The sequence below is a fragment of the Xiphophorus hellerii genome, chromosome 14 (genome assembly GCF_003331165.1).
Source record: "Xiphophorus hellerii strain 12219 chromosome 14, Xiphophorus_hellerii-4.1, whole genome shotgun sequence".
NCBI lineage: Eukaryota > Metazoa > Chordata > Actinopteri > Cyprinodontiformes > Poeciliidae > Xiphophorus > Xiphophorus hellerii.
Genome location: NC_045685.1, coordinates 11098952 through 11126793, shown reverse-complemented (window position 1 = coordinate 11126793; position 27842 = coordinate 11098952). Strand labels below are relative to the sequence as shown.

Here is a 27842-nt window from a genome sequence, read left to right as displayed (position 1 = left end):
GAGGGGGACAGAAAAACACACCATGCCCACTGTGAAACACAGTGGTGACCACATCATGCTGGGCAGCTGATTTCCTTCACCAGGAACAGGGAAGCCAGTCAGAGCGGAGGTGAAGGTGAACGGAGATAAACACAGGACGATCCTGGAGGAAAAACCTCTGAACTTGAGACTCTTCCTTAAACATAGTGGTAAGACTTGAACAGACATCCCTCTACATTCAATTTGACTGAGTTTGAGCTACTTTATAAAGAGGAATTGGGACATATTTCAGGCTCTAGATGTGGAAAGCTGGTAAATTTGTACCAAAAAGACTCTTTCCACTTTACAATTCCCCACAGCTTTATGACAAAAGAGCTCTTTACAATAAAACCCAAGTTTTTGCTTTAATAGGCACAGTGTAATGCCGTCTGCCTTTGTTTTGGTTACAGATAAAAATCACCCAGGAAAAACAGAACTACAGAGGTAGAAAGAAAGCGACTTGGGAGACTGACTGACTGTGTGTGAAAAACCAGACAAATCCATAGTACAGGAAGGATAGTGTGTCGTCTAGCTTGATGTGTTGAACAAGATATAAGCAGAGATATGGCTGGACAGAGATCCAAATTCTTTCTTCCCAAGTACTAAACCTCGTGTCTGGTAGAGTTTCCCTAGATGTGTTTGATCAGACCGCTTCTCCACTTTCCCTCCTCGGTGTGCTTGATCTTTGTCGGATGCCACCAGTCTGATGTGTGAAAGTGTGGACATATGGAGATGATCACAGCGCCTGTTGCTGATGAGTTTCCTCTGGAATGCTGACTGCCTGACAGGCGAGTTGCCGCGCTGACATGAAGCCTCCGTCCACCGTCTGGATGAGAGAGATTGACAAATACCGGCAGAGAGACAAGTAGGAGGAGGGGGACAGGAGGGACAGAAAGAGATAGGGAAAGAGGGGGAGGTGGGAGGAAAAGAGGAGGAGAGATGAAGGGGAAAAAATGACTTTACGCCACGACTGGACTGCCCCCTTTTTTCCTCTCAACCTCTCTTAACTTTTGTCCTCCCTCCTTCCCTTCGCCCTCCTCCTCCTCTGTTTGTGTGCGTTTTAAATGATTTGGGGAGAAGAGGGGGACAAGCACTCTGAGCTCGGCCGACGGTGCAGGCAGGAGCGTCACACAGACGAACAGGAGCCTGAGGGGCTGCAGACTGGGACTGGAGAGGCATTCAGGGGGGTTCTGGATCCTACACACAGAGCAGATAGGTGATTGACAGCCACGCAGGAGGACAGATAAAGGAGTATTGACTCCCTGGAAAACGAAAATAGCACGTTTCAACGTAGAGACTGTACAAAGAGCAAGGGCAAAGATATATTTATTTATCGGACTGCAGGAGAGACGTGTTTTCTTTCGTTCTTTCATGAGAGAAGCAGATGAAAGAACCGCATTTTGAATGAGAGAATCTTCATCCTCTTCTTGTGATGCTTTTAAGGAACTCTGAACTGAGTTATCCTGCGGACTGCTGACGTGACAGGATACGTTTATGGTCACTGACTGCTCCAGAAAAGACAATCTACGTTTTTACCTTCTTTTCTTTATTCAAAAAAGGCTTCAGTCCAGGTGCTGGGCTGATCGACACTATGTTTCGCTCTTTAACAGCACCATCCACTGCTTGTTTTCTTGTCTTGTGCATCTTGGATGTATGGACTTCAGCCGGGCCGGCCGTCCAGCAGTCCCAGCGGCGGCAGCAGTCTCGAAGGTCCAGACAGATGTCTGCCCCGACGCCGTCCGGCAACCTGTCGGAAAGCGCTGAGAGCAAGGTGGAGCGTCTCGGACAGGCGTTCAAGCAAAACGTCCGCGAGCTGCGGGAGAAAAGCGCCTGTTTGGACCTCGTCTTTCTGGTGGACGAGTCCTCGAGCGTAGGGTCCAACAACTTCCAGAGCGAGCTCAGGTTCATCCGCAAGATGCTGTCCGACTTCCCCGTGGCACCGGAGAACACACGAGTGGCGCTGGTGACCTTCTCGTCGAAGACCCACGTGGTTACGAGGGTGGACCACATCTCGGCGCCCAAGTCCCACCAACACAAGTGCTCCCTGTTCAACCAGGAGATCCCCTCCATCAACTACAGAGGAGGAGGCACCTACACCAAAGGAGCCTTCCAGAGGGCAGCGGTAAGTCCGATTATTAGGAGAAAATCCAGATAATTGAGTTGTTCTGATTTGGAGAGCCATGTTCGCTCTCCTGAATGTATTCCCCTTTTGTGCCGTCTGTGTGTGTGTGTGTGTCAGTCTGCAGCCTAATGTGTGTATGTGTATGTCTACACGTGTAAGGAATGATTGTGGTTTGGAAAGGTTGATGTTAATGAGGCCCTGCATGGCTTTGCTGTTGCAGCTTCCTCTAAATTACACAGCAGCAGACGGTGAGGGGAAGCTGCTTGCTGGGTAATTGTTCAGGGCTTTCCAGAGATGAAAATACCTGAAAGAGCAAGACAACAAGCAAAAAAAAAATGCATGTATGAACAAAAACTGAATTTAGGAGAATAAATGACTAGAGATGGACTACTGTGCCTTGCAAAATGTATTCCTATGTCTTGAAAGTTTTCACATTTTATCAACATGAGCCGGTTGAACATAGATGAATTTATACTTGTGAAGTTGAAGAAAAATTGGTTATTTTTAAAAGTATTTACAAATAGAAATCTTAAGTGTTTCCCTTCCCATAATTGACCTAATGATTTAATAGAAACTCAATTCACTGCTGGCGTTTCTCTACCAGCTGAGCACATTGTTACCCAATCCATCAACCTCAGATTGGATGGAGCTTCAGTGATATTAGTTTTCCTGCCATGGGCTAACTGGGTTATTTAGGAAATAAATATGCTCCCTCCTGAGCTGTGGCTCTCTGCAGCTCCTCCAGAGTTACCACAGCTGCTTCTCTGATGCTGTGCTCTGCTTTTCCTGCCTTTCGGTTTAATGACCAGGTCTCTGTATGTTTGCAGTTGTACCAGATTCTTTCTGTTTTCAGATCACGACTTGAACCAAGATCTGTCGGGATATATTTTTAATCATATTTTAATTGTGCACCATTTGTGTTGACCAATCAAATCAAATTAAATGAAATACACTTAGGTTTATGGTTGTAATTTGGCTAAATGCTAAAGAAGTGTGAATACTTTTGAAAGTCAGTGGAAGTCAAGGATTGTCACCTAACAGATGGAAAGTTCTTTATTTATTTTTTCAAAGTGAAAATAAAATTAAGGTATTTTTTGCTATATTATGTGGTGACAGTGTTAGTCTGTTTCATTTGGGGTGGGGATATGAGCGGTCTCAAACTCTGGGCATCCAAGCTGGACATATGGCACAACTCATCTGTCCAGTCCAAACACTCTCTGCTGTAAAAGCGGCCCTGGTGTTGTATGGTGGCTACTCCTCTATAAACACCACCCAGTTCACGCTTCTGATCTGCAAATTCCCCAAAAATTCAGCTTTTGGAAGAGGTAAACAGTTTTCTTTCTAATAGCTGGATGAAGGGAAAATCAGTGACACATCAGGGAGTCTAAGCTGTCTGAAATGTGAAACGGTTTTTACTTTTAGTGTGGGTAAGCTTTCCTTCAGCAGGTACTTGTTCCACCTAATACCACTGGATTAAATCCTCCAGTTAAGTAGTGAAAGCTTGGCCCTCAGGGCAGGTTTACATCCTTACTCAGGTGCTGAGAAGCAGACAGCTGGCTGTGTCCCAGCATCTCAACCTCAATGAGGAAAAAACCTTTTTGGTCAAGCTTGTGTTTCTTGTAATTTATTGGAAACACCTTATTGTTTTAGGCTTTTTACAAACTGATCTGTTAGTAGTCTGAATATGCTCTAGAGCTCTTTAGTTGTGTACATTCAGGTTTAACAAGATAATTTAAAAAAAGTAATGATGCACTTTTCTTTGCATCTTTGAAATCAAAACATTTGAGTCCTTTATTTCTTTTGTAGCACATTCAATGTAAGGCTCAGGCTGACTAGCAGCAGAGCTGACACAGTTTTTTTTTAAATGAAGATAAATGAGCCTGGCAGATTCAGACCTAGATGCGTAATGTTAATTGGGCTCCAGGAGCACCTTTCCACCTAACAGATTCAGCTTGGTGTTTGCTACATCTCTTTATACGGTCAAAAAACAACAAAAAAAACCCTAGGCTCTCTTTGATTTATTATCTAATCTGAGGTATACTTAATTGCCTGTCTGGATGGGAATAAAAAAGGGGGGAAAAGCGTGTTTCTATTCCATTAGTCACAGAGAAGGTAGGTCAGCTAGCTCTGACAAGGGGAAGCTGCTCTCACCTTTAACCAACTAAACTGCACTGCTGCAGCATCACGCTGCTATTAAAATGGAGATTTTACATCTATTTGTCCATTTTAAGAAAAAAATAGAAGTGCAAACATACATGCTAACATCTGAGAAGCGTGAGTTTGTGCATCTGTGCAAAAAGAAATGGCCCAAGTATGAAAGAGAAAGCATAATTGATAATTGCAGTGTAATCATAATGTTATATCTTATTTTATTCCCTTGGCTGTTCTGAGGGCTGCAGAGAGCTGGGATCCATTAAGAGAGACATTTTTCCACCAACCATGCATGTAGAGACAGGACTCTCCTCCAACTCTCTTTATTTCTGTCTGTCTCATTCTCACCCGTCTGTCTGTCTGACAGCTGACTCTTGTCTCACCAGATTCATCACTCAGTGGGTTTAAAGCTTCAACAAATAGAGGTTCCACTGGGATTTCTGACTTAAACAGGCTTGTTAGGATGTAATGGGCTTGATTTATTAACTTGAATTTAATGTTTAAGGTGTCTGAAAGCTTGACTATAATATATTTGAGTATACAGACTCTTCTTACATCCATTTCATGCCCAAAAGGTAACATTTTGTCCCTTGCTACTTTCAATTTTTAACAGTTTTACACTCCCATAATCTACATTTTTATTATTTTTATAGAAATTTCAGTTACATCAGTTGTAGTTATTGTTCATCTTTGGGACGTTTGACCTGATTATGACCCCTGATCATAATCAGAGTGGGTCAAACACATCCCCAAAGTGAGTAAGAATAACTGAATACTGTAAAAACAAAATTAAACTGTGAAATTGTGAAAAGAACAACACCAATGTTAATAATAAACTTTTAAGGCCAAATTATTCATACCCTGGTCAGGTTTAGGTTTAATGTATTATTTTAGTTTAATCAACATGTTTCTTCTGGCTGGAAGTAGTACCAACATTTTAGTTTGACCCATTGAGAGTCAACAATGTGGATCTAAAAGAGAATCACTGGAGAAAACAAAATATTATGGTGATGGTAAAGAGTCCTTCCAACCTCAAAGACTTGGAGCTCATCACTAAAGATTAATCATCAAAATACCAGCGGAAATATCCAAAACACTGCAATGACGGTAATAAAACGTTTTCCATTTTATATTGAAAAGGGTGTTATTTTCAACGTGCCAATTTTTAAAATTAACTTCTTAAAAATAAAAGCATGACTTATTTGTAGAAATCCTTTTTATAAACCAAATAATCTTTTGATAAATGGCTTCCATTTACTCTCAGAAACAAACTTAGTTTAATAAAAAACAAAACTTAAATTTTCCAGGGGCAGCTTTTGTATAAAGTTACCTACAAGTGGATAATAATGCCCAACACGTTATCCTGGAAAAAGCTAAAACACTCATCAGTAGATGAAAATAATGTTTATTGCTGTAATACAGCAGGACTGTCAATCAGGTATTTTGGTAAAATATGTGTCTAATGTGTGTGTTGTGCCAAAGCTGTAAAACTGTGCAGCCTTTAATCCAGGAAAAGGTTACATTCATGTTTTTATTCTGGTAATATTCAATGCCCAAGTCGAAGGGAGTTGGAAAGTAGCAACAGAATACCCACAAAACTAATAACTAAGATCTAAAAGTAACATTTCACCTTAAATTGTCTATAAAAAAGTTTTAGTAGTAGCTGCATCAACCAAACCCATTTTCCTAACAAGCAACAACTTTATCAATACAAATATATATGTGTGGTGAAATTCATAGATAATTTATCTTTCTGTCATTGATTAGTAATAGTAAAGCAGCTGTTTTTATGTGTTTGTGCTGGAATCCACATTTTATAGTTTTACCTTGATTAATAATAATGATAAAAAAACTATATCCCAGAAAGAGTACAAATTATAAACAGGAGTTCCATCTCTGCAAAAGCTAACATGACTAAATCCTCATCAGTTTTGTCCCAGAGAGGACGTGATGCATGAAAAGCAGAGTTAAAATCTGAAATAGATTTTTTTTTAAACCATCCATAAAGTGTTTTGTTCTAACAGCCCCAGTCCTGCAGAGCTTGGGGAATGCCAGCGTTGCACAAATATCTTAAGAAATACTTGGCCTTCCTTCACAGAAGTTTTTTTTTTTTACCAGCTCTGTCTGCCTGATGTGTAGCGTTACTGTGCTTTCTTTCTCTAATACGCCCCAGAGGTGCTTTGTTGGAGTCATATGAGGCAATGTACATTTGCTAGGACCTGCATTTTACATTTTCCTCTTTAAAATATCTTGTGGGATTTTGGCAGCTTCAGTTATTATCATGGTGTATTAATTAATTAATCTTCTGGTGACGTTCAGGACACTGTGATTGTTCGTTGCTGCAAATATTGTCACTGTTTATAGATGCTCATGAGAGGATGTTTTATTGTTTTCTGAGTCAAAAACATGTAAGTTGAATTTAGAGGAGTTCTGAGTTCAACAACCTTTACTTAATATTCTTTGAGAAATATTGGTCACTCTTATTCTGTAGCTGTTTGCACTCCTGAAAGGTTAAAGTGGAAAGACTGAAGAGTTTGATAGTTTCTTCTTTCACATTTCTGGACATCTGGCTAATAACTTAAAGTTTTGCACAGAGATCCAGTTTCTCAAAATGTCATTCACAATGCTGTTGCTAAAATTATCACCAACTTCACTCACTTTATTTTTCTTTTCACAAGTTTATCATTTACAAATACATGAGACCTAACAGTAGACCTATTGCCTGAAATAAATGTCTACTTCTTGTTTACTAGGCACCTCTTTGATTCACATATTTACTCCAAAGAGTCCCTCATGTTCTTAATGTACTCAAATTCTACTGTTTTCATCACTTTTGATAGATTTATTGAGTTGCTTGAACTTGACTCACACAAGCTGGTCTTCCTTGGATTGAAAATCAATAAAAAATATACAAGTGAGGGACAGGTTTGAGGCGCAGCCAAGGTGTTGAGGGGATCCGTTTTGGTGGCCTTAGGATCACATCTCTGCTTTTTGCGGATGATGTGGTTCTATTGGCTTCATCAGGTCGTGATCTGCAGCTCTAACTAGAGCGGTTCGCAGCTGAGTGTGAAGCAGCCGGGATGAGGATCAGTGCCTCCAAATCTGAGGCCATGGTCTCGAGCCGGAAAAGGATAGAGTGCCTTCTCCGGGTCGGGGTTGGGGGGTGTCCTGCCCCAAGTGGAGGAGTTGAGGTATCTTGGGATCTTATTCACGAATGAGGGAAGAAAGTAGTGGGAGATCGACGGGCGGATTGGCACAGCGTCTGCAGTGAAGCGGGCGCTGTACCGGTCCATCGTGGTGAAGAGAGAGCTGAGTCAAAAAGCAAAGCTCTCGATTTACCCGTCAATCTCCGTTCCTAACCTCATCTATAGTCATGAGCTTTGGGTCATGACCGAAAGAATGAGGTCACGGATACAAGCGGCTGAAATGGGTTTTCTTTCTTTTTTCTTCTTTTCCTCTTTCCTTTGGTTTGCTGTTTTGTTGCATTTCCTTCTAATTCATGTAAAGCACTTTGTTTTACACGAAGCCTTGTTGCTTGAAAATGTGCTATATAAATAAAATTACCTTACCTCAAGTCGAACCTCTAGTCTGCTGGTTGGAGGACAAATGGCCTCAGTAAATGGGGCACTTTCTCTACCCCATGACAACCCATTCCCAAAATAAAGTTTCAAAGCTTTCAACCTTTTGCCACTATAGCAGTTTCAACTCTTCTGGAAAGATTTTCTACAAACGTTAAGTGTTTTTTGGAGTATTTCACAATTCCTCCACATTAGTGAGGTCAGGAGCTGTTGTTATATGAGTTGGTCTGACGTTTAGATTTTGCTCTAATCATTCCCAGTTTGGTTGAGATAAAGTCTCTGTGCAGGCCAGTCAAGTTTATGCTCAACCAACCAATCAGTGTTATTTATTCTTATGTACCCTGCTTAGAAAATGTTGGAGTGGCCCATCGCCAAGCTGTTCAAACCTAATTGGGAGCATTGATCGTCTAAATGCTGCAGAATATAAGGAGAGACGCTCTAGAGTTTCCTTCAATGGAATTAAGGGTCCAAGCCCAAAACCTGTAAAACAAGCCCTCACCACAACCATCCCTCCACCAAACTTTATATTGGTCTAATTGTATCACCACAAGTACCATTCATTGGAGACCTCAAACCCAGACTCAGCCATGGGATTCCCACCCAATGGAGAAGTGTGATTCACAGACAGGTGGAGATTTTTGAACACTGGGGGCCTTTCAGCATGTTCTTTCCCCACTATGTGATTTTATGTGATCTACCACTTCTTGGAGCAGTTTCTAACATTTGTAGTAGATTTCACCTTGTACTGACACCTCTAATTGTGTTTTTTTTAATCGCAAAACGACCCTGGAAGTTACTGAGCTCCTCCCCAAATCCAGTTGAGACACCTGAATTTTAACCATTTGAAGGGGTTTCTCAATAATATTGTATATTGTGTATTTGTAATGCAAAAATGCTCATAATTTTCCATGTTTTTCAAATGGTAGCCAACAATCTTGTATATCCACAGATCACAACTGTTGCTTTTTATAAAACATTGATTTGATAACTTTTTTTTTTTTTACTGTAAAATAGGACAGAATGTTTTATCTCATCTCTTCTTGCTTGTCAGAAATCTCCGCCATCATGAGCTGCCAAGTGAACCCTTACTTGCTTTCTTCAGTCAAACCTGGTTTTGGCAATGGAAAACAGTTGGCTAAACCAGCCGTGTCTCGATGTCAATCTGTCTTCACAGTTTCATAAGACGGCAGGGCGTGAAAAGCAAAGATGAAAGATAGACTGGAAAATGAGGGGGAAGCGGTTGAAGATGATTGCTCCCAGTCTTGTTTCAGAGTGGTAAGCTGTACGGCTGCTTGACTCCAGCTTGAAGCGGACGTTAGTTTGCCCTCGGATACATTTACAATCACTGGATCAAAGAAACTTCCTGTTAGGACAACCAGAGTACTTTTAGGAAATAAATTAGTAGAAGTTTGTTCTGCAAGTGGCTATTCTTCCCTTAATCTTTCAAAGATGTGTGTTCATGCTCTTTATTTCTACAAACGTTCATGCACACAGTGTATGCAGCAGCTGCAGGAAGGTCAGAAAGGTCACGTCATGGACTGTTAAAGCTACAGTGCCCTGAACCTCTTTCACATGTTTTACATTAAAAACACAAATATCAGCTGTTTTAATAGGGTTCTACGTGATCAAAGCCAAGTTGTGTAAGCAAAAGTCTGAAAATGTAACACCCAGTGCTTGTGGGACCATCTTTTGCTATGCTTGCAGCTGCAAGTCTTTGTGTTTCTCTCCAGTTTGCGCATCTAGAGAGGACGTGTTGGGCCATTCAGAACGATCTTTGCTCAACATCAATCAGATTGAATGGATAATGTCTGAATAGCAATGCAACTCTCATAAAATTCTCAGTTGGTTTTAGATCAGGACTTTGACTAGACCATTTGGAGGCATTAATATGCTTTGATCTTAATCTTTCCCTTGTAGCTGTTCTATATTGGCCAAACAGTTCAATGCTGGTTCTGTGTCGCACATTTCTCTTGTGCTTATGGTTTTCTTTGAGTAATAGGTTTTCCTTCTGTAAAGGCCAGGTTAGTGGAGTGCACAACCAATAGTTATCCTGTCTTTAGATAATCCCACTGAAGTTTTGGATCATTAGGATTACTATGAGCCTTTTGGATACTTTTCTTGCCTCGTTTGTCAATTTAGGTGGATGTTAATGTCTTGGTAGGTTTGCGGTTTTGCCATATTCTTTCATTTCCTGACTGTGGAACATTAAATTTTTAAAGCTTGTTTTATAACCAAACCCTTCTTTAAAGTCCTCCATAACTTTATCCCTGCCCCGTCTGACGTGTTCCTTGGTTTTTAATACACTATCTATGCACTGTTTGTTTCTGAAAAATAAATGTATATATTTTCTTTGATTTCTTGTTTGTATGTCACTGTTTTGTCTGTAACAAAAGCCCAATGAGGTTCACAGAGGTTTGTGTTTGCAACATGACACATTAAAGGTATATAAATGCTTTTGCAGGACACAGTAGATGCTTGAGCGTAATAGTTTTCTTAAAATTAATATCACAAAAAACTGGAATGCACAAATTGTTTGTTTTTTTCAAAGTGTTAGGACCTCACACTTGGCATGTTAATAAGATATTCAGCCCATTGGAGTCTCACTGGAGTAAATGCTTCACCTTTCAGACCACAGTGACCAATAGGCTGAAGGGCAACACTGTTACACACAGCTGAAATAGAGAAGAGTGGAGAAATTGGGTTTAATAATTTAATACTAATATTGTGATCATATTATGTTGGCATATTATCTAATAAAACAGTTTTTATGGGTTAAGCAGTGACATACAGTATGTGCCTAGTTTTCTGCTAAACAGTAGTGAACTAAGCTTTGGTTTTCTAGCATGTAAAACATCTATGTGACGTTTCAGAGGGGGGGGGTCAGTTATCAGTCATGTTTTCATTGAGGTTCTTGCCAAATCCATTAGCTATTTATTTCTGCAACCAGGATTAAATAAATACTGATGAGTGGGTTATGAAACCCACATCCTCTCCCAGTGAACTGACCTCATTTCTCCTCCTTTGACTCCTTTTTGTCACCTAATCCCCCGCAGACCTCCCCTGCAGACCTTTCAGGAAGTGGAGCGTCCTTTCCGTCAGCTTTGACGTATTACACTCAAAACATGAAGTTTCATTTTACAAAATATTGTCTCTCAGGTAAAATGAAGCCTGTGAAAGTTTCTTGTATACGTCCAGTGGAAAAGGATCACTAGAGTTGGATAGTAACCAGTTACATTTAATTGAGTAACTTTTTTGAAAAAAAATTACTTTTTAGGAGTATTTTTACTATGCTGTACTTTTTCCTTTTACTTGAGTAATTTCATTATGAAGTATTGCTACTCTTGAGTAAAATCTTTGGGTACTCTGCCCACCTCTGAAGATCCCCCTCACATTTGATACTTTTGAGAGCTTGTACTTTTTGCTTAATTCTTGCTGTTGTGTATCACAATATGTGCAGGAGATTCATATTTATTTGTGGACCTAAATTTGTCCGTCTGAGGAGAAGAGGAGCAAAGTTAATGACAGAGCAAGTGGAAAACAAAGTTCCCTCTGCAGTACGTAAAAGCAAGTTGCATCTTTGTTCTTGTCTTTGTGGCCAGACGGTGACAGGGTGATTAAAACACAGTTTCCTGTCTGGAGGAACGCTTCCCTACATCTCACTCTGAATCACATCCTCTCCCTGATTCTGTCTGCCGCTTCCTCCCCGTCTTTTCCCTCCTCGTCTTCATTATCGCATGCAACATGCAGATGGATATGCATTGCTGATTAGTTTGGATGTTAATGAAAGTCATTGCTCAGTCTGGATGATCCTTTCAAGTGGACTACAGAGGTTTCCCTCAAAGAAAATCTATGAAATAGGAAGTTGGGAGTTCACATAATAGCAAGAAAGCGGATACTAGAAACTTCTACTATAGATGTGCACTAACCAGAAGGCCTAATGAGAAGATCTTTGACAATTTTATCTTTACAAAGAAGATATTTGAGTATTTTAAAGCTATAGGATTATGATTTTATTTTGGATGCAATTAAATTTTCCGGCAACATTCGGTATTTTGTCTGTATTTATGTCACTATTTGTGTTTCAAAACCATCACAGACACACATAAACACTGAGGGCATACCTGCTATTTGTCCTGAGGTTGAAGTTGGCAAGTTGCTCAGGCTCTGTCATGGTAATCGACACTGTAGACTCAACATGAACGTGTGCTCTGTGTGAGATTGTATGTTTTGGGCTCTGAAGGAAGAAATGCATCAGTCTCAGGTTTTGCTCTGCTTGGCTTCTTCATACTGAATCAGTCTGGCACAAAAGGCCTCCATTCCTCCTGGTCTGTGTTCCTCCACCACAAAAATGTTTTTCACTGAGCGATTTTGAGTTCATAATTAGTTTATAAGGAATGACCATTTTCAGATTTCCTTTAGTCTTTTAGTGCATCAGCTGCATGGTAACTCCAGTTTCTTTGTTCCTTATTAGCGTTGTATCAGATAGTAATTATTATTCTACAGGCCTGTCACGATAGCAAATTTTGCTGAACGATTAATTGTCTCAAAAATTATTGCGATAAACGATAATATTGTTTGAAGACCCTTTTACACTGAAAATGATGTAATAATGCATGCGATTTCTTGCCAAAGTTAGATACACTTTATTTTCAAAAGAACACTAAACACTGGAACTGATAAACAAAATAAACAAAACAGCCAAAAACAAAAATAAAATGGATTCTCAGTCTCATTAATAAAAAATGTACTGGAAAAAAAACTAAACATAAAGCCAAAGTGTAAATAAATACTGCATTCAACCAAAAGAGTGCAGATTATGAAGTCTGTATATTATGTTGCCCTTCAGTAATAATTAGATTTAAATAGAGAAGATGGGCACATCGACTACCTGATGCAATAGTTCACACTACAGATTTTTTGCTCCTATTTTTCCCCTTACAACAATCATAAAACGTTGGTCTTTCTAAGATTGTGTGGTGTGTTATGGTAGATCATCGTTTCAGCTCCGATCTAAATCAGGGATTTTTCTCCACTGGGATCTTAACGCAGCCTGTTGAATGTGACAGGTAGCCAATCAGAAAGCGCGGATTCTCCTCCGTGTTTTCTGAGGGGAAATTACGGACGCAACCCGAAGTCCAGGACATTGGAGATGATATGTGGAAACAACATTAATGTTTATTCAACATGCAAAGAATATAGAAATGACAAGGGGAGGAGTTGGAGCGAAACCGGTAACTTTTCAGCTGTTCTTCGTTAACGTGGCGTAAATAGGTTCTGATGATTTTCATTCAGTCAGGACTTTACGCTGACACTAGCCACATGCATTGCAGGTAGATTGTAGTAAAGCATTGATTAATGCCTGGTTTTAAAATTAGTTCACTGGACTTGTAGCCATTATTTTGTGCCCATTGTTGGACACCACATGGCAGGACCGAACCCGATCGAACCGTTATACCTAGGATTTCTGTCGGCTAATGTGTGATCTGTCAGGTTTTGAAAATGGGCCGACAATCGGCTGACAGCTCTAAGATCGTGTCCTGTGCGCTGGGCTTTACACTAAGGAAATGAGGAAGGGAGGAGTCAAGAGATATAGCCGGCATTAGGAGAGCAAGCTGCATAGTATAAAAGTTGAATGGTGAAAATAGCGCAAAGTATGCAGGAGAAGAAGCGTGGCGAAATTTACGGAGCAACCAGAAAAGTGGGACTCAATAGTGTGAATGAATTCCTACAGCATTCACACTATTAATAAAAATGGGTAGGGGGGTAAAGTGGAGGGACCAATGGTTCCCTGGCCCAACCTGTTCTGGCGAAGCTGCGCAGGTCACTTCCAGTTCAGACTTGTGGGAAAAATGTATTTAGTGCCCACAGATTATTTATTTTCATAGCGCATGCTCACTGTGAGCTATTAGTACCCCAGCAACAGTTGCCATGCTGCTGACAATGATGTCATCAGCCTGATTTCAAATGATGTCAGTGCCAGAGGCCCTTCTAAGGATGCCTCTGTGATGTCATAGTCCATGACATCACCAACTGATCAGTTGAGTCTCCGGTCAGTCAACACAAAATTCATTTGGACACTTTAGCTGACGGAATAAAGATGAGCAACGAAAGCGACGTTTATGTGAGACCCAAGGTCTCCTTTTGGAGCAAAGTCAGAAAGACTTGTTCTAGCAGAGTTCATCCTGGGCAAACCACCCCAGATTATAGGAAGAAGAAATTTCTTGGAGAACTTCTTTGGAAAATAATAGAGAAAGTGGCAGACGGCCCCACCCTGCATCTCGTCAGAGAAATCTTTTCGGAACAGCACAAAAAACTTTTGGCCTTACTGCTAAGGAAAACAGGGGAAATAAACGTGGACGTACTTTCAGATGTAGCAGAGGAACTGAGTGAAAGAATTTTTCAAAGCATTGCGAGGGACGCGTTCCACTTTGCTTCAGGACTTAATTTAATTGCACTACTCGACTACCCAGAAGGACATGTATTTATTGTAAGAAAATTCAAACGCCACTTGAAGAATCCGGTTCCTAAAAAGAAAATGTTTACGACTACAAAAATGAAGATCAGGAGGACATTTTTTCCCAATGAGGATTTGTATAGTGATGAAAATTGCCTGAGTGAGTCTTACACTCAGGCAGAAATGGATCCAGAACAGTTTTTAAAGGACGCAAATGAAATGGGATTTAAACGGGGAACTGAAGATCAAAGAAAAAATATGGTGGAAAGAATTTTTTGGAGACTGATCTATATATCAAGTTACAGATCCAGCTATGGCGCTTATAAAATGAAGGACACCGACCCCGTTTACAAGAAGCTTGGTCCAAAACTTTGGGAAGCAGTAAAAGATATAGATTTTGTATTTTTTGAGGAGATGGAGACAAAACTCGGCCAGGACATATTTCAACTTCTGAGCGGAAATGATGACGTAGTTCAAGAATTATTATTTAAGATGCTAAAAAGTGAAAACCCGATAGTGATTTACAAACTAACCGAATGTTTCCGAAGAACCCTGGCACGTCCAAGAAAAATTCATTTTAAGAAAAATTATATTAGAAAGGTGTGGAAGTGGATTGAACAGGCTGTCTGCTGTGGAGAAGATTTGGAAGAGAGTCAAGATGTTTTTAACAATGGACCAAATGTTGAGCCTCGCCCTGCCTCTGACTCGGTACCGGCCTCTGACTCGGAACCGGCATTTGACTCGGAACCGGCCTCTGAGTCGGGACCAGCCTCTGAGTCGGGGCCGGCCTCTGACTCGGGACCGGCCTCTGACTCGGGACCGGCCTCTGACTCGGGACCGGCCTCTGAGTCCGGTCCAGCCCCTGGCTCGGGACCGGCCTCTGAGTCGGGGCTGGCCTCTGACTCGGGGCTGGCCTCTGACTCGGGGCCGGCCTCTGACTCGGGACCGGCCTCTGACTCGGGACCGGCCTCTGAGTCGGGACCGGCCTCTGACTCGGGACCGGCCTCTGAGTCCTGTCCGGCCTCTGAGTCGGGACCGGCCCCTGAGTCGGGACCGGCCCCTGAGTCCTGTCCGGCCTCTGACTCGGGACCGGCCTCTGAGTCGGGACCGGCCTCTGAGTCGGGACCGGCCTCTGACTCGGGACCGGCCTCTGAGTCCTGTCCGGCCTCTGAGTCGGGACCGGCCCCTGAGTCGGGACCGGCCCCTGAGTCCTGTCCGGCCTCTGAGTCGGGACCGGCCTCTGAGTCAGGGCCGGCCTCTGAGTCGGGACCGGCCTCTGACTCGGGGCCGGCCTCTGAGTCGGGACCGGCCTCTGACTCGGGGCTGGCCTCTGACTCGGGACCGGCCTCTGACTTGGGGCCGGCCTCTGAGTCCGGTCCGGCCCCTGACTCGGGTCCGGCCTCTGACTCGGGACCGGCCCCTGACTCGGGACCGGCCCCTGACTCGGGCCTGGCCTCTGAGTCGGGCCTGGCCTCTGGCTCGGGACCGGCTCCTGGTTCGGGACCGGCCTCTGACTCGGGACCGGCCTCTGAGTCCGGTCCGGCCCCTGACTCGGGTCCGGCCTCTGACTCGGGACTGGCCCCTGGCTCGGGACCGGCTCCTGGCTCGGGACCTGCCTCTGAGTCCGGTCCGGCCCCTGACTCGGGTCCGGCCTCTGACTCGGGACCGGCCCCTGACTCGGGGCTGGCCTCTGACTCGGGGCCGGCCTCTGAGTCGGGACCGGCCCCTGACTCGGGACCGGCCTCTGAGTCGGGACCGGCCTCTGACTCGGGGCCGGCCTCTGACTCGGGACCGGCCCCTGACTCGGGGCCGGCCTCTGACTCGGGACCGGCCCCTGACTCGGGGCCGGCCTCTGAGTCGGGACCGGCCCCTGACTCGGGACCGGCCTCTGAGTCGGGACCGGCCTCTGACTCGGGGCCGGCCTCTGACTCGGGGCCGAGTTGGGACCGGCCTCCGAGTCAGGACTGACCTCTGAGTCGGGCAATAGGGCGAGTCGCCTTTTGCCATTTCAACTTAGGAAAGCCCAAATAAATAGACATGTCCCCAAAATAAAACACCCCTCAACAATGCAGACTAAAACACAACCCAAAGAAATAGCTGAAGCCTTCGCAGAATACTATAAAAAACTATATGATAATACGGACAAAAACACTCAGGAAGATGTAACATCCTCTTTTTTCAAAAAGATTAATCTCCCAACTTTGTCAGAAGAAGAGTCGCTGGAAATGACCCGACCTATAACTTCACAGGAAATTATGATCGTTATTAAAAACCTCAAAAACAACAAATCCCCGGGGACAGATGGACTGCCAGGGGAATTCTACAAAACATTTAGCCAAGAACTAACGCCAGCAATATGTAAGGTATTCAACTATGCACTAACAGAGGGGGACCCCCCTAAATCACGGTCTGAAGCCATTATATCGGTAATCTATAAAGAAGGTAAAGACCCAACTATGTGTGAAGGCTACAGACCCGTGAGCTTATTATGCAACGATTTAAAAATACTAACAAGTATAATGGCAAAAAGAATGCAAAAATATATAGCTAAATTGATTAAACCAGACCAAATGCGATTTATTCTGGGGAGGCAGGGAGCAAACAATATTAGAAGAATATTAAATATAATGTCATATACAAAATTTAAATCATTATCCTCCCTTTTAATTAGTTTAGATGCCCAAAAGGCTTTTGACAGGGTAAAATGGAGTTTTCTATACCAGACATTATTGAGATTTGGATTTTCACAGCAATTTGTTGAATGGGTGAAAGTAATCTATAAAAATCCAAAATCCCGAATTCGAATTAATGGGTACTGTTCAGAATTTTTTGATCTCAAGAGAAGAGTTAGACAGGGGGACTGTCTAAGCCCTCTACTATTCGCGGTTAATATTGAACCGATGGCAGAAGCAATAAGACAGAATAAACAAATCCAGGGAATAAGAGACGAGGGAGGGGTGGAACATAAAATATCACTGTTTGCCGACGATCTATTCGTACTCCTAACAGAACCACTCCGGTCAGTACCAGCTCTACTAGAAAGCCTTAAAGAATATGGGAATATCTCTGGGTATGCGAGTAACGAAAGTAAATCAGTAGCAATGATGGTATCAGGCTAATGCCCAGCACAGCTAAGAGATAAAGTAAAGTTCAAATGGACAGATAAAGTATTTAGATACTTGGGCATAATTATCACACCTCGAACTTCACAATTATTCAAAGCAAATTATGAGAAACTGAAGAAGGAAATTATAAAAGACCTAGAAAGATGGGAGATCCTACCACTGACCCTCGGGGGGAGGGTAGAAACAGTCAGAATGAATGTATTACCAAGACTACTGTTTGTATTCCAATCACTCCCAGTTTCCATTCCTAACTCCTTTTTTAAAGAGATGGATAAAAGAATATCAAGGTTTGTATGGCAAATAAAAAGGCAAGAATCAAATTTAAAATACGTCAGTCCTCAAAGAGTAATGGAGGGTTAGGTTTACCGGAATTAAAGAATTATTATTTAGCTGCTCAACTGAGAGCCATAGCTCTATGGTTAGCAAAGGATCAAGAGACAATATGGGTATATATGGAGCAAAGAGCCTGCCCAAATCTGTCCCTAGAGTCACTGCCCTTTACAACAAGGAGGGTTCAAAGAAATCTCAAAATTCAAAATTGCTGGATTAAGGAAACGATTAACATTTGGTCAAGAATAAAAAAGAAATTTTATTTCCCTGACTCTATATCAAAAATTGTAAAAATAGCGAAGATTCCAGATTTTACCCCAGCTACTATGGATACAGGGTTTGAGAGATGGACAAAAGGGGGACTGGTATTTATAGCACAGCTTTTTAATGGATCAATAATTAAATCTTTTGAACAAATCCAAAGGGAATTTAATCCACAAAAAACAGATTTTTACAGATACTTGCAACTTAGACATTATCTCCAGAATCATAGTGAATGGCAAAAAATCTCAACAGATATGACCAAGACTGAAGAAATTTTATTATCAATAGCAAAAGGTGAATCAACAAAAGGCATGATCTCAAAACTATACAAAAGCCTGCAATATGAATCCAGTGTTAATAATAACTAGGCCTGTCACGATAGCAAATTTTGTTGAACGATTAATTGTCTCAAAAATGATTGCGATAAACGATAATATTGTTTGAAGACCTTTTTACACTGAAAATGATGTAATAATGCATGCGATTTCCTGCCAAAGTTAGATACACTTTATTTTCAAAAGAACACTAAACACTGGAGCTGGTAAACAAAATCAACAAAACAACCAAAAACAAAAACAAAATGGATTCTCAGTCTCATTAATAAAAAATGTACTTGAATAAAACCTAAACAACATAAAGCCAAAGTGTAAATAAATACTGCATTCAACCAAAAGAGTGCAGATTATGAAGTGTGTATATTATGTTGCCCTTCAGTAATAATTAGATTTAAATAGAGAAGATGGGCACATCGACTACCTGATGCAATAGTTCACACTACATGATTTTTTGCTCCTATTTTTCCCCTTACAACAATCTTAAAACGTTGGTCTTTCTAAGATTGTGTGGTGTGTTACGGTAGATCCTCGTTGCCGCTCCGATCTAAATCAGGGGTTTTTCCCGACTGGGATCTTAACGCAGCCTGTTGAATGTGACAGGCAGCCAATCAGAAAGCCAGGATTCTCCTTTTTCTGAGGGGAAATTATGGAGGGGAATCCCAAACAGCTGACACGGCGCAACCCGAAGTCCATCGGACATTGGAGATGATATGTGGAAACAACATTAATGTTTATTCAACATGCAAAGAATATAGAAATGACAAGGGGAGGAGTTGGAGCGAAACCGGTAACTTTTCAGCTGTTCTTCGTTAACGTGAAGTAAATAGGTTCTAATGATTTTCATTCAGTCAGGACTTTACGCTGACACTAGCCACATGCATTGCAGGTAGATTGTAGTAAAGCATTGATTAATGCCTGGTTTTAAAATTAGTTCACTGGACTTGTAGCCATTATTTTGTGCCCATTGTTGGACACCACATGGCAGGAACAAACCCGATCGAACCGTTATACCTTGGATTTCTGTCGGCTAATGTGTGATCTGTCAGGTTTTGAAAATGGGCCGACAATCGGCCGACAGTTCTAAGATCGTGTCGTGTGCGCTGGGTTTTACACTAAGGAAACGAGGAAGGGAGGGTCAGTGGAGAGCACCGGAGTTGAGCCTTTTTTCATTCAGTGTCATTAACAGAAAGAGGAAAAGGCCGGAAGAGACGATAATGCCGATAATTGAAATGACGTCGGTAGTTTTAATTTATTGTACGATTAATCGATTTATCGTTTATCGCGACAGGCCTATTATTCTAATTAATTTGCTATATTTTTCTGTCTTTTAATATGGACCAATGCAATGTAACTTCATTCTTTAGAGCATATTTGATATGATTTCTGAATGGGAATCTGAATTTGATGCAACCTTGGAGACAAAAAAAGATAAAACTGAGGTCAAACCAAATTCCAACAAAAAACACAAAGCGTAGCTATCTTTTATTGCTATGTACCTCATGTATTCTTGTTATATAACTTTATTTTTTTAGACATATTGGCTTTACTAATATTTTTTTCTGGTAGTTGTGAAAGTAGTGTTGATGATCTTGGTTGTTCCTCATTTATCTGTGGAAAAAGGGCTGACAGATGTTCAGGCAGAGCAGTGATCTGGTCAGCGGACAAACGGTGGATTTATCTGCAACTTGCTGAAGTGCAGACAGGCTCATGAAGGACTGAGCGTGTCGCAGAGATCCTTGCTCTGGAGGAGGACTTAGTTTTTAGAACATTTGAGGATCTTTGGATCCTTGCAAAGATCTTTTTAAATTAGAGATTCTACAGCTTTCAAACCACCTGTCTCTTTTATTGCGCCTCTGTGCAATACGAAAGCAAAGCCAAAGTAAAGAGATTTATTTTGCATGAGAAATCGGGGGGGCTTTATTCACCCTAACAATTAATTTAAACACCTTTGGCAGCACCAGCTTACTCTTTGAAATTACTCTACAAGCTCTGCACACCTTGTGTTTGTATCAGCCTTATTGCTTCAGGCAGAAATGATAAAGTTTGTCCAGGTTGGAAGACGAGTAACAGTGCACAGCCGTTTACTCTCTGTTCCAAGTTCTGGCTGGGTCGCTGTAAAACATCTAAACCTTCATATAAACCTCTACATTTCTAGTTACTTCGTTTGGCAGCTAAATCAGTAGATATGACAATGAATCTTAACCTCTGGCATGTTAGAATGAGGAAGGCTGGAGTGCTTTTGGACTCCTTAAAGCGTTATTGTGACTTTCCTTTTTTTTTGCCTTTACATTATCTCTATCTTTTAGAGCTGCAGGGAGTTATTATAGACTTTAAATATATGGCAAATACCTACAGCTCTGTGCCCTCCTAATTATGTCCAATTAACCCAAAATAGATGCAGTTGGACTTTATGATGCATTGCTTTGAAGTCTTGGAGATGAGGAGCTAGACTTATAATAAAGATCACAAATGAGTTTGTAAATAGGAAATTATTTTCTCGTTAATTTTATTCTTGGAAACTGGTTTACTTTACACCAGTGGAAGACTATAATGTAGTCTAATGACTGGAAGGAAACATTTGAATGCACTTTACAATTGCTCTTAAAGATAGCAAAATGTGGAAAACTTCAAGTGCTCTAAAAACTAAATCCCCCTCCATATTTCATTTCTGTTTTAGTATTTCTTTCCTTTCTCTAGTGTCACGGTTAATTTTCCTGCCTCAAAGTTATGCCCCAGCATTTTTTCAGCAGACGTCAGTGTATGTAGCATGTGGTGGTTTTGGATGCTGCAGTATCCTGCTTGGCCTCAGGGCAAAGACTTCTGTGGTCAGAAGCTGGAGTTTGCCCCGGCCAAATCCAGCGATTAGCGTGAACGATAAGGAGGTGAATAAAGTCAAGGGGTATTTGTGTATATCTCTGATCAAGTAAATTATGCAAAATTATTTTCTTCTCCAATAAAGACATAAATGTGGTTCTAAATCAAGTATTCCCCTTTCCTCTCTTCCAGTTAGAGGAATTTTTAGAAACTTGTAAGATTAATATACCATAAAATAAGGATCTATAAGTAATTGACAGCTGTTCTTTTTCTGTTTTTCTTTTGCTTCCTGTTTAATAAGTCAGCCACTATTTCCACCTTTCAACTTTGCAACATAAGACCCTCAGTTTTCCTGGCTCTGTAAGCCAACAGATGGAAGTATAAATAAACATTTCCATAAAAGTATCATTGCACCTTCTTTATTTTGTTCGTTGTGAAAATAGATCTGTAGCCGAGTACAGAGAGAGAGTCCAGTAAATAAAATCCAACCTTCAAGAGAGACTGTCAGCTCTTAAGTCATCTATTGTATGAAGATAAATTACATAAACACACCACTTTTTTTCAGATTTTTCACATTAAAATGTAACTTTCTTTAATTTTGTCCTAGTTATTGGTACCAAACAAGCAAACAGATGCACCAACTTTTCAAAATCCCTAAAGCAAAGGCAGGATTGGAGCGAATTAAAAAATAGCATAGATGATATTTGAGCATCTCTCACTTTGTCTTGCTGTTATCCAGTAATAGGTGAGATTACAAAAAGAACTAAGTTAGTAAAAGACTCGAACATAATGTTGATGTGGACTGAGTGGGTTGAAGTCGACCCGTCTCGGTACAGTTCTGATGGAATGACAGAGTTCAGTGGACCCCCGGTATTCACGGGGATTACTGCCCCCCATCGATAGCTAATCTATCTAGATCTATTTTTATTAGTTCAAACACCAAATATACATTTATATTCATTAATGCACATAATGGAAACCATCTTAGCATTTTCACAGAAGCTAATATTTAAATCCTTCCTAATCTCTGCTCTTGCAGGTACAGCCAATCAGCGCCAAGGAAACTAATCCTCACTCCTAGATTGGCTTTCAAACATCATCTGGGCGTCAAGTAGCATCAAACCTTGATATTTCAACTTCCAAAATATTTTCTCTTGAATATTTTTGACATACTATACAAATAGTCTAAATTTCTCCAAACAGTATGGAGTCGAATAAATGAATCCCTGAATACTGATCTGAGAACAAGCGGAGGTTTGCTAGATTATATGAAAGGATAATGATTATAATGACGCATCATTTCACAGTTTCCAGTTTGAAAGTACTTCTTATAAAATCTTAATAAGGATGGGTGACAATACTTGTTTGTTGTAGCGAAGGATTGCCTTTCTTTCTTTTCATGCTGTCGCCGCTGTCAACCTTTTTACCCCGTTATGCCTCCCTGTGTTAACAGCATTGAGATTAAAGACACAAATCTCACAAATCCTTTAAACACGTGGATTTATTTTGGCAGCTTGAAATTGAAATTTACCAAAAGCGTCGGAGATTGGCATGTGAAGAAACCAAAAGTATTTCAAAGTGCCAGCAGTGGCAAACTAAATAACACGTTTTTATGAGCTAAGGCGTGCAGGTCTATTAGTAAACCACTTGCTATGTTGAGGTTGGAGATTGAGAGTGCCAGATTCCACTGGGTTGCTTTCTTTAGTGAGTGAGTGTGTGTTCTTGTTTGTCTGTCGCAGTTGGTGCAAACGACTGAAAGCAGATTACCGCTGCGCCCGTATGAACCCAGGCAGATTCAACCCAGGCATGTTTGTGTCCTGCTTTGTTAATTTTAAGCCTTTTTATGTGAAGTTTTTAGCATTCCTCACGTCTGATTGTGTAAGATTTCAAGTTCAGAGACCAGTAATTGTGTTTCCAAATGCAGCGTCTTGTTCCAGATAGTTTTCCAAATGCAGAGACAAAGTATGCTTTAGCCTTGGCTTAAGTTGGCTCATTATGAAACACTGTGAGGAGGCAATAAAAGACTTATCCTCCAGCATTTGGCATACTTTAATCAGTCTCCATTCACTAACCACTAAATGCAGTGTTTCACGGGCAGCCATCTATGTATATAATTTAATTTATCTTCTTTTTTTGTTGCTTTTTGTTCTTGTTGAGGTCACTAAAATTATTTTTGCCCCTTTCCTGGACCTCATTAGGTTGTGCTCAGTTGTAATGTTGTGAAGTTTAGTGTAATTGGTCTACTAACATGGTAACAAGACACTCGATGGGTTAAGCCTTTTCATGAATACATGCTGCAATCGCTAATGTCTTATTTTTTCTGTTAGAAAGAAAGTTTTACCTACAGCCATACCAAGACCAACAAACCTGACAGGAGAGTAGGAAAATGTAGGAAAGACGAGGTTGCAGCCCGAGCAACAATCAGAGTATTTTCCTGTTGATGCACGTCTGCAGTGAAATTTTCATGGACATTTAATGCCAAGTGGAGTAGCCAATCACTCATTTTCATAAGCACTTTCAGCACCCCAGTCTGGAGCACGATCATGCTTCATCACACTGTTGCCATTGTTTATTTCAAACTTTGAATTGAGCCTTGGAGATGGTGCGGCGGCTGCTGTGTGCTTGAGCAGTGAGGTAATGAATGCTTTGTTGCAAATATTACATAACTCATCGCGATCTGGAACCTAAAACCGTGAATATCACCTTTAAACAGCAAGTCCATGTCCATCAACATAAAGAGAACAACCTAAAACCACCAACTTCAAGGGAAAGTGATTGTCACGACCAAACCAGAGTAAGGACGTCTACTGAATGCATTTATCCTGAATGGTGGAAATAAATAAGTGGTAAATATGGAACCTTTAAAGTCTGATGTTACCCTATGATCAGCAAAAACATTGATAAGCACGAAAAGTTGGTCATTTTGTATTTTAAGAGGTACTGATGACTTGTCATTTTGTACATAAATAATAAATATTCATTTAATAAGGTGGACCATAAAGTCCAGACTTGGAGAACTACTGTGTGCTGGACAAGGGATGCATTGAAGAATTGCTGGATTGTAGCGCTCAAGGACAGATCTTGGCCATCTCTGATCTAAAACTAAAATTGACCTCTTAGCCACGTAAAAAGACCTGTGTGGGTTCATGTTGACTAAATTAGGTTGAGATTACTTGATCCAAAGATCCAGTATTTCCCTACACTGGCTCCCTGTAGCTCAAAGAATAGACTTTAAAATACTGTTAGTTTACAAATCACTGAACGGCTTAGCACCACAATACATTAAAGATCTGCTTTTATTGTATCAACCTTCCAGACCTCTCAGGTCTTCTGGTTCTGGTCTGCTCTGCATCCCCAGAACCAGAACCAAACGAGGAGAAGCAGCTTTCAGCATCTATGCACCACAAATTTGGAACAAACTTCCAGAAAACTGTAAAACAGCTAAAACACTGACTTTCTTTAAATCTAGACTTAAAACTCACCTGTTTAGGATTGTATTTGAAATGTAATCAATTACAAATTTAACTTGACTTAATGCTGTGTTTTGATTATTGATTCTATATTGCATTGTGTTTTTGTGTTTGTAATGATGTAAAGCACTTTGAAATGCCTTGCTGCTGAAATGTGCTATACAAATAAAATTTGATTGATTGATTGATTGAAAATGCCTCCATTGTTCTGGTTGTGGAGTATGTCTCAGTCAGTAAGTTAAACTTGTAGCTTTGGTTTGAGCTCATAGCCTTATCAGCGGAACTGAAATGTTGCATCTTCACATGGTTTTTAGGTGTTAGCTAATGCTGCAGACCAAATCTTTCCTTTTGCCTGGTGGGTCTTGCTATACAAATAGTCACCAAAGTTTCTCACTTGTTTGAAGAGGAGAATGACTTCATGTGATGAAGCTCCTCCTAAACTCCTTTTGCAGCTTTTGGATGGATTAGGATCCATGTCAAATCTCATAAAAAACACAAGCAGATGTGCAGCCTAATAGTAAATATTTCCATATTTGCTCAATGCCTGCATCTGATAATAATATTACATCTATCAAGCACAGGAAATAAATGAAGCATGTTAAAACCAAAGAAACCTGAGAGACCAACAAGTCTTTCTGACCAAATAAATGTGCCCAACCTCTTTTACATGGTACACGCTTCACTACTGAAAATGTTTTTTCTTGTCTTTTTTTCTCCCAACACACCAGACTGAGACTGTGAAACCTAAGAATTATGAAATGAGCCAGCTAAGATAGCCTTTACTTTTGGCGTCACGGGAAAATTAGCCCCCCTCCTTTTCTTGGCATCTTTCTTTCTCTCTTGCCGCTTCTTGTTCAGTTGAGTTTGATAAATGATGTTGTGGCAGAACCTGTCAAGGTAACGTACACAGTTTTCCAGCCATTTTGTCGGGTAATTGACCGATTGTCCACACTCTCTAACTCAACTCTACTTTGTCACACTTGTCATTTGTGTGTCTCTTTTTTTCTCTCTCTTCTTCATGAATTTGTAATGTACAAGCAAACCTTAATGAAAACCTTTAAATTGTTGGGTAGCATGAGGCAACTCGGTGGTTGCCAAATTTGGGGCAATTTCCTTTAATGTCTTACTTTTTCCAGGAACAGTTTTCCCTTCCTAACATTTTGTGCAAACACACTCCAGACAGGTTGACAATTAATCTATGTTGTGTTGCTTATGTAATGTCGAAAATGTTTTGTGGTTTTGCAATAAGTAATCATAAGTGTTTTGATTGATGTGCAAAAGGAGAAATACAAGTATGCATATTTTTTCTCTGCTAAATCCACGCATCTCTGCAAATCACTAATCCAGTGTTTTTCATGGAGGAAATTATTGGATGTGTGCCGTCAACATTTCAGGTCTGTTCAGTGTCTCAAAGCTCACATGGTGTAAGATGGAGTCTGCAGAACCTAGCAGCTGTCAGTCAGACACAAAATGTCACAGTATTTAGGTATTATGGAGCAAAATGGATGCTGTTGTCTCCACTGATTTGTTTGTAGAAAAACAGAACAAAACTTGGGAGCTGTACAGCTACATTAGTATCAGAAATCAAGCCATCTTCTGTTAAAAAGAAAGATTTAAATAATCTTATAATGGCAAAAATAAACAAACAAAAAGACCAGACCAGAATCGATGGTTATTACCATAGCAACTGAGTTGAGATGGTTTAACGTCCCTATGTTTAAAGGCTGACAATGAAAGAAATAAGCTTTGTGATCGTCACCCAATGCCTCTTGTTTAATAGAGGTGTAGCCATGGGACTTTCCACTTATAATCTCTTCTTTTTTTTAAAAGGAAATTCATAATTTTTACAACTTTTTCTTTTCAATTTTCTTCAGGCTCATCACTCTGTTATATTCATTTTCTTTTCAAATAAAATAAAAAAGCATTAAAGAAGAAAAAGAGCAGCTGATATACAGAATAGCTGGTGAAGAATGATGAAATATTGACACTGGGATTCATTTTATAGCGCAAGAGAAATGTTAATTATTAATGTCTCCTGTTTGGATGCGAGTTGTAAAGTGAAGAATTATATATTGATTTAAACAACATGGAAGATTCAGACACGAGAAAGAAATGAGAGCAGTAGCTTGGAGATATCTTGAAATCCTAACCTACCAGATTTAAATGCACGACGCTGTGGTGAACTGTGGCAGTTCACCACAGTGGTAAATGACTCCTCCTGGCAGAAAAACTGTTGTTCAAAATACAGAAATACTGACAGCATCTCAAGTTCAAACCTCTGGATTCTTTTTGAGAATTGGAAAGAAAAGAGAGAAGCAGCCTACACCTGCAAAGCGGTGAAAAGATTCTGTTTTGTTGTCACAACACTTAAAAAGCTGACTGAGATTCAGTTCATTTTATCTTTTCTTCCCATAGCTGTAAACTGTCTGAGTGAGTCAGGTATTTCTAATCTTTACTGTTTTACTGGTATCTGTAAAAAAAAGCAGTAAGAGTAAAACCATCTGCAGTGAGACAGATGGAGCGCACAGACGCAGTGTACCGGTAGTTTAATTTCTCTGTAATTAAACAGAAGTCATCAGGTAAATGACTCTCACTTTGTTTATCTTCACAGCTACTCAGTAACAGGCAAACACATGACTTGGCTTTATTTCCGCTGCATACAAATAAATCACAGATGAGCCTATTTTATTTTTTGCTAATGTCAAACTTTGCATGCATTACTGTAAGCCACCCTCCAGAACATGTCGTACCAAATTTAAAAACAAAACATATGTCAGTGTGGATTTTAGAGCGATGACTTATGCATGACGTTTCCTGATTTACAAACTGACAGCCACTAATAATACAGAAAGCTGCATGTATTAAAACTATTGGATAGTATTTTTGCTACCTTATTACCCAACATGTTAAGAAGTTGAAAATCAGTCAGTTCTAATTTGCAGGTTTATTTTAAAGGCATCAACTATCCCCATCTGGGTGGCCAGCTGAGAGTGGAAACCCTGAAAGTGTCAGTCTCATGGCTCCATACTGAGGAAAACTTAAGCATGGAAAGTTTTCTGAACCTAACGGAGTGAAACCGAGATGGTATTGCGTGGAACAAATGGAACTAAAGCTTAAAGGGAAACTTACAGCAGCTGATCTAGAAAAAAGGTGCAAAATTCAAAATATCTCAGACTTGACA

At 40.6% G+C, this 27842-nt stretch overlaps 1 protein-coding gene across 2 annotated transcripts in view; it reads left to right on the top strand.

Annotated features, from left to right (window-relative positions):
• The first annotated feature begins 337 nt into the window (after positions 1 to 337).
• The window catches only part of svep1 (sushi, von Willebrand factor type A, EGF and pentraxin domain containing 1), a 101661-nt gene continuing 74156 nt past the window's right edge, over positions 338 to 27842 (top strand). For both annotated transcript variants that reach the window (XM_032584336.1, XM_032584334.1), the window contains exon 1: positions 338 to 2140. In XM_032584336.1, the coding sequence (XP_032440227.1) occupies positions 1610 to 2140 (531 nt within the window). In that variant the 5' untranslated portion in view covers positions 338 to 1609. The remainder of the gene's footprint in view (positions 2141 to 27842) is intronic.